Source organism: Parasteatoda tepidariorum, chromosome 5, assembly GCF_043381705.1.
Source record: "Parasteatoda tepidariorum isolate YZ-2023 chromosome 5, CAS_Ptep_4.0, whole genome shotgun sequence".
Classification (NCBI taxonomy): Eukaryota; Metazoa; Arthropoda; class Arachnida; order Araneae; family Theridiidae; genus Parasteatoda; species Parasteatoda tepidariorum.
In genome coordinates this window covers 80,144,833-80,153,182 of record NC_092208.1, presented here as the reverse complement: position 1 = coordinate 80,153,182, position 8,350 = coordinate 80,144,833, and the positions used below count along the sequence as shown (strand labels likewise).

General features: G+C 29.9%; 1 protein-coding gene across 1 annotated transcript in view; it reads right to left on the bottom strand.

The window, feature by feature from the left end:
- Positions 1–2,209: 2,209 nt before the first annotated feature.
- The window catches only part of LOC107452789 (F-box only protein 3), a 24,646-nt gene continuing 18,505 nt past the window's right edge, over positions 2,210–8,350 (bottom strand). The window contains exon 10 of the mRNA XM_016069369.3: positions 2,210–7,909. Coding sequence (XP_015924855.1) covers positions 7,794–7,909 — 116 coding nt within the window. The 3' untranslated portion in view covers positions 2,210–7,793. The remainder of the gene's footprint in view (positions 7,910–8,350) is intronic.

Here is an 8,350-nt window from a genome sequence, read left to right as displayed (position 1 = left end):
TGGCAATGTTTAGTTGGTCCCCGTAATCTGTAAAAATTCGAGAGATTTTTCGATTCTATACAGAGGGCGGAAAATTAAGTCTGAAATTGAGAATCTCTTGCAAAATGCAGCAGGGTTGCACACGAGAGTCAAAAATCCTTTCCACTGAATCCAGCTCAGTATACGCAAATGCGGACCCGCCAGTATTTCATCAAACATGTAAAATAAATTATGCTTTCATACACTACAGACCGGCGGTACGCCGAAATAGATTGGGGTAGAATTTAATTGTGAAAACGTTGAACAGGTCAATGTCTTTTTACATAATTTGTGGCGAAAATCAACATGGTAAAGAAAAATATTACATTTCGGAAAAGGGAAAATTAAGCACTTTTTAAAAACATCCGTGGAAAAAAGAACCTTTAAGGGCTTTAAAAAACGAAAATCGAAAATAAGCACCCTTCAGTACTTTTTAAAAATTCAACAGGGTTTCACGAGAGTCAAAAATCCTTACCACTGAATCCAGTTTAGTATACGCAAGTATTTCATCAAACATGTAAAATAAATTATGCTTTCATATACTACAGATCGGCGGTACGCCGAAAGAGATTGCGGTAGAATTAATTGTGAAAACGTTGAATAGGACAATGTCTTTTTGCAAAATTTGTGGTGAAAATCAACATGGTAAAGAAAAATATTACATTTCGGAAAAGGGAAAATTAAGTACTTTTTAAAAACATCCATGGAAAAAAGCACCTTTAAGCACCTAAAAAACGAAAATAAGCACCTTTAAGCATTTTTTAAAAACGCTACGCACCCTGGACAATGATTTAAAAAAAAGTTTTAAAATTGTAATGTATACAAAAAATTTTCAGGATATTAAATTAAGTAATTTCCGATGACTTAGTCTAAAGTTTGAATTGAATCAGTGAAGTAGCTTTTGATAAATAAAAATTTAACGACGCGACTTTTCCGAAGTTAATTGCTTAAAAACAATTTAATAGATTTCGTTCAAAATACATAGCTTCAACTCAGAACTTTCACGATCATTATTAAATTAAATAACAATAAATACTTATATATTAATTTTTAGCATCACGTTATTCTGGGATCAATGAGTTCAATATTTGTATACTCTTCTACATATAAAATATAATCTGCTCTACTTAAAGAGCATATTTAAGGCCTACCCTTTGACCCATTTTGGAATACAAGTTAGTTTATGAAAATCGGTTAATTAGATTAATTGTTATTTAGGGTGACACTGTACAAATAAAAAATTGAACATGTTTCTTTTGATACATTACACTATTTCCATTCAGATATTTGTACAATATTAGTCCCCCATTCCAATTCATACATCTTCAAAGCAAAGTTTTCTCTCAGGTGTTATTTTAACAACCTGCTAAAACTTCAGTAATAAAATAAAAGCCAAGAAGGTGCTTAAGTTAAGTTATTTTCATACTTAAATTTGGTCATTTAAAACACACTTAAATATTAGGTAGCGGTAAGTAAGATTCAATAAAAAAATTTCAAGATTTTTTTAAAAAATTCTTTGTCCGTCTTGCATTAAGCCCCATAATAAATAAATTCTTCCCGAATAAAATTTTGCATTTCATCTTTATGTAAATTAAATACGTATTTCTGAGAGAAAAGCTTGTTACTCACAGTTGTCACCATCTCTATAGAAATATTTTCTGGGTTGAAAACAAATGTCGAAGTTTATCTCGCTTTACGTAATTTATTTTCATCTATTAGTTATCTATAGCAATGCGATAATCTAATCTTATTTAACTTTTTAGATTAGACATCTTTATTGGATTTTTACTTGCATATTTTAGGAGCATTTAATACAAAAACTATATCTATGTGGAAGAAAGAAATAATCTGTTTGTACTGATTAGACATTTACAAGAAACGGAACTTGGCCATATTATTCGTTTTAAGTGTTGTTACACACAAAAGTTGAAAACATAATTGGTCTGAGAAAGATTAAGCAATTCTTTGCACAACAAAATTTGCATCTATCGCAATTTTTTTTAATCAACTAATACATATAAACATAGAATTTTACCAATAATTACAGTAAGCAACATTTTTTTGAACTTGATTATTTACTTAATGCTGATCTATTTTCAGCTTATCTGTACATACGACTACAATGAAATGCAAAATGTTAAATGATCTCATTTGACACAGGCAAGTCAATTTTAAAAATTATAAAACAAACTTTTTAAAATAAAATTTTATTAAATAACGAATACACTCACAATTATATTACAATTGCGCTAACCCACACTATTTACAAAATTTTTCATTATAAAAAATAAATATATTTAACAATATTAGAAGTATTTACAAGACAAAAGTTCTATTAGTATTTAGGATGACTTTTTTGAACACTAAAATATTCACTTGCATAGTTATGGCTCAGTCTGGAGTGAAATTTATTTCTATTTTCTCTGGATCTAAGTAAATTATTCATGAAAACAAATCACAAGCATTAATAGCAGGTAAAAAAAAATAATTGTTTCTATATTCAACCAATACCTGTATACATACAATAATCTATCGTTTTGAGACCTAATGCAGGGAAAGTTCGAGAGCATTAATCATTTTATACAGATAGAAGAATTGAACGTATGACAAGTTTTTTAACAGTAATCGTGAGAAACTAAAATAATATATTACTAAATCAATTTTCTAACGGAATTCGCTTGATATATCAATCAGTTATATGAAGAACTAAAGACATTTTGTTAAAAATTAAATTGATAAAAATTCATGGATAAATATATTACTTCCATTAAAATCAATATTTGAGAAAAAGTATAAAAACTATTTGCCTTTTATAATATGCATTTTTAATTTTATTAATTATTATTAAAGATAGAAATGTAAAGATTTCAAAAATTTACTTCCTTTATTTTTTGCATACATTTATTCTTAAGTGTGATATACTATATAGTTTTCATTTTATAATTTATATTCAAATTACAGATATTAAATTATGAGTTTGGACGGTGAAAGAACACATTGTGTGATTTTTTTTTTTAATTTGAGGACATGAGCTTCAAAGTAAAATTTGTTTCAAAACAAAAAAGTATTTGAAAACAATGTTTATGCTAAATTCTTCTTATTTGAAGCTTTAGTAGAACTAATTAATGTTCACAACCAACCTTAACATTATACAGGCTTATTCATAATGGAGTTTCATTAGGCTATAGTAGACAAATCATAAGGCTAACTAAGACAAATGCAGAAAAATAACATTACATTATATAAAAAAAATTATAAGTTTCAACAGAGTACTTCAACGTGTTCTACAGAGCCATACAGAATACATCAAAGCGGAAGTTCAGTTCCTGCCAAACTCTACTCAACATGATTTATTGAAAAAGTCTGTGATCGTTTAATGCAAGTCTGCTATACCAGGCAGGAAAGCAGATAATAAAGTCTTATACAAATCTTAAAAAAAAAAAAAGAAGTTATAGATGAAAGGTACTGTCAATAGCGTGTTGATAGAACCATATTGAACAGAGTCCGACACAAATCAACCCATCACTTTGCTGTATACCATACAACACAAGGATTCACACATAGAACACCTGCAAATAAAACTGGAATTTTTCGGTATAAAATGCAATGTTTATTTTAAGCAGTATTTGTCTCAGTTTTTTTACAACAGCCTTCTAAAATTCCCAAGGAAATCATGAACTAACTAGTATTTAAGTAGAAAATTGTTACCTAAATGTAACATAACATGCTTTTCAATTAATTTTATAATTATAATATTTATCCAAAAATTCAAAACATATAAATCAACGAGCATCAACAGAAATACCAAATTTTGAGCAATAGCTCTTAGCTTTCATATTGTATTTCTTTGCTTTTATATTTTACTGAAAATATTGAACATTAACTTCCTTTTTTTAGTCACCAGGATTTGTAGAGACATGTATATAAATTTATTTTCCAAGTTTAATCTAAATTTCATTTGATTTAATGCTTAAACTGTTTTTCTTCATTTTTTAAAACTAATAAAAGCTTATAAATTTATATTTGGTTACAATTTAATTTTAAAAAAATTTATTTATTTTTAAAATTATGTGAATGAATGATGATTTATAGAAAAACCTTTTTTTTTTCCAATTTAAAATTAAGATGTCAAGTTATCAGTCCATTTCAAAGACTTTAAAGCTTTGATGACATTTAATAAATAACTTCTTCAGATTAACAAAGACCAGAGGTCCTTAAACTAGACTACTGCCAAATTGGGTCATAGAGTTATACTGTTTATAAAAAATTGGTTGGGGTCATAAAAATTATAATATACAATTCAAGAAACTAACTACCGAAACTATTTTCTAGTATTTTTATATTTAACATATAACCTCGATATATCTATAAAATATTTCTATCCATATATAAGGGATTGCAAAAAATCTATGTACAAAAAGAGATGTTGAGTAGAAAAGGTTTAAAAATCCTAAGCTAAATCTTAAAGGTAAATTAGGAAATTAAAAGTAATTGTCATGAATTTATATTCCTTCATGAATATATAGGCATTATATGTACACACACATATATATATATATACACTACTGGCCATTAAAATTGCTACACCAGGAAGGCGACACACCCCGAACGTGAAATTTGCTGGATGGATAAAACACGTTGTGGTATGCAAATGATCAGCTTATCAGCGCAGTCATGCAAAGCAGGCGGTGGTAGCGATACCTACAATGTGAGTAAAAGAAAAGATTTGACAGTAAGTTTCTCATACAGAAATTGAATTTGAGCGTTTTTCTTGGGTAAAAAAAGGTTATGCCTCGTATAAGAAGGAGAAATGCCTACCAGCATGTGTCTGAGTTTGATCGAGGTCGAATTGTGGCCTACCAGGATTGCGTTTTATCATACCAAAGTATTGCTGCTGTTCGCGTTGGTCAAGATCTCATGACTGTTAGCAGAATATGGAATCAATGAGTTCATGACAGTTATATAGAACGTCGTGCAGGATCTCAGCGACCCCCCATCACTAACAGCCAAGAAGACAGACATGTTATCCACATGGCCTTAAGAGATCGTACAGCTACGTCATAAACCGTGAGTCAACAAATGGGTTCATTAGCAAGACAATAAGTGTCTGCACGAACAGTTTGACGAAGTTTGCAGCAGCATGGACAGCCAGTCATTGCTTCGGCTACCCTTGAAGCTGCACAGCGCCTCCAATGGTGTAATCAATGACTTACCTGGACGCAGGAATGGCACAACGTCATCTTTTGAGCTGAATTCAGGTTCTGCAGCATCATGACGGCTGCATCTGCATTTGGGCGACATCGTGGAGCATGCCCATTGGCAGCTTGTATTCGACATCGTCATACTGGCCCATCACCTGGAGAAACGGTATGGAGTGTCATTGGATACACGTCTCGATCACTTCTTGTTTGCATTGCCGGCACTTTGAACAGCAGCCATTGCATTTCTGATGTGTTAGGTCCAGTTGCTCTACCTTATCTTTGAGGCCTCCATAAAGCTACGTTTCAGCAGGACAATGCACGATTGCTGCACTGTCCTGACGTTCCTTGACACAGAACATGTTAGCATGTTGCCCTGGCCAGCACGTTCTCCAGATCTCTCCCCAATTGAAAACGCCTGGTCAATAGTTGCCGAACGACAGACATGCCACCACTCGCCAGTCTCTACGGTCGATGAATTGTGGCATAATGTTGAAGCTGCATGGAATGTTGTATCAGTCCATGCTATCCAATCTCTGTTTGACTCAATGCCTAGGAGAATAACTGCTGTTATTTCTGCCAAGGGAGGCTGCTCTGAGTGCTGATTCCTCAGGATCTATACATCCAAATATCCTGAAAATTTAATCACTTATTCTTCCAACTATAATGTATGTGCCCAATAAATATCATTCTGTTATTTGCATTACTTCCTGGTGTAGCAATTTTAATGGCCAGTAGGGTATATATATATATATATATATGTACACACACATATATATATATTCATACTTGTATATATATTCTAATACATAATAAGAAGTTATGTTACTCCAATGGTAGTTTTTCTGACCCTTTCAGATAAGCTTTTTCTCAACTTTAGCATAAAATGCTTATTTAGTAAAGAAAAAGATTATTAAGTAATGAAAAAGAGCAAAACAAATATGTGTTTATGATAGAGATAAGGTACCTTGTAAAATTCCTATTTAGATTTTGAAACATTTATGCTTTCCCTCTGTTCAACAGAAATAAATAAAAAATATGTGATAACTCTAACTCCTGTTAAAATTAAACTGGCTAGTTTAATGTCTTAAAAAATGTGTAAGGTTAAGAAGTTAATAGAAAAAATGTAAATTGTAATAGTGACTGCTAAATAAATTTGTTACTTAAATGATTAGTGTTTTTAAAGCATTGGAGAGAGACTTTTCAATTGTAGATGTAATTTTTTTTTTTTAAATATACTATTTAATCTTCAACTAGCATTTAGGTCATAAAAATATAGTTTCAAGTGCTTTAATTTTGAAGTTCTTCATCAATGCTCAAAAATAAAGAAATAGAACCGAATTTATCTATAAACTGATGAATTAAAAGGCAAAGGTTATACCAATAAAATGTTAGCATGAATTCACAAATTTTTTTTCATGAAATTTTTTTTTGCTATAAAATATGCCTTGATAATTTGGAAGGCACTGCTAAATTCTATTTTTTACTATGTGTCAACAACAATAACAACCTGAGAAATATACAAGTTACAAATAGTCACTTTCTAATCCCCTTAAATGTTTATATTAGAATATTTGTTTATGGGAGCTGATTGTTTCCAATGTGGGTCCAAGCAAAATAATTAATTTTCGTCAATGAAATCTGAATTTTATCTAATAATAAAAAAATGTCTTGTGAAAGATAAAAGCCTATACCATTCCTGCCCATCACAGATCTCTACGGTATCTCGATTGCCTATTCTGCGCTTCAAGCCCATGTTGGTGGAGAACAGGGATGAGAGGAAACATAGGGTAACCTGAATTTTATCACTACCACCCATCCAAACAACTGTTTACCCCTTGACTCTTAGCAATAATGGTTAAAGACAAATAGACAAAATTATTTATAAAAAATATCAATTTCATTTAAAAGTGCACCAAAACATAACTTAAAAAAAAGTTCTTTTTGCTTTTACTGCAGTTGGTTTTATAAATTTGATAATTCTAAAAGTATAGTTTTCTCAATCCATAAAAAAGTGGGCACGAAGATAAAAATTTTAACTTCCTTAAATATGTTTGAAATTTTGAATATTAATAGCAAAAGTATATACACTTTTTTCTATTTTATTAAAAAAGAATGAAAATTTCTGTTATTAACTTGCTTATTTTAATTTATAAAGTGACACAATGTCTGCATGGAAAGACTATACCAAAAAATCTTTGTGTTTCATGGTCTCGCATAGCTGAACAAGTAATTCTGAAAAGACTCTTAACTTATAAATGCATAAATCTGACAGCTATTATTGAAAGTTTTTGCCCACAGAAAAGTTTTCACTAATCTTCATTACAAAAGATAAGTACATTTAATTTTACTCTTAGTTATTGCTATATCCACAACATAAAGTTACATCATCCACTGAAAAATTTCTTTGAGTGTAAGTTTTGATACCTTGAATTGAAAAATGTCTTTCAAATGGTGTTCAAAATTTATGGATCAAAGAGCCAAAACTATGTAAGTTCGTCCAAGAGTCAGTAAACAAATAGTAACATCAACATGTGGCTTTGAAATGCTACTGGAATATGTCATTCTGTATCACTACTATGCTTGTTTTTTCAATTCTCTTTTTTTAGCTTTATTAAATTCTCGTTCTTCTTCGGTAACATAAGGATAGCATTTCATGTGGAAAATAGGACAGTTCACTTTAAACCTTTCATCTAAAATTAATATACAGATTCAATCATAAACAGAATTTACACAAGAAAAATAAATACAATATATTCAGAAGTGGCGTAGCTAAAGGATATCAAAAATTTATTCATAAGAAATCGATAAAGATACAAGAAAAAAACACAAAATTGGTTCAGTATCTTTTCCTTTCCCATGAAAATAATTTTTAATGAGCCCTGGAGGACTCAATGTAATCATATATCATATTTTTGTGGCTTAATACAAAAAAAGTCTACATTTTTAAATTGTGGTGACCTAATTTTAATTATCTTGAAAAAATAACGTAGTGAGTACATTCATATTCATATGATTTCATTTTGATTAAAGTGATTGATATTTGTGGTTCTTGCCATTTATATTTAAAATGCTTTAATTAATCATGCATGAAAATTTAAAAACTATAAAACTATATATATATATATATATAT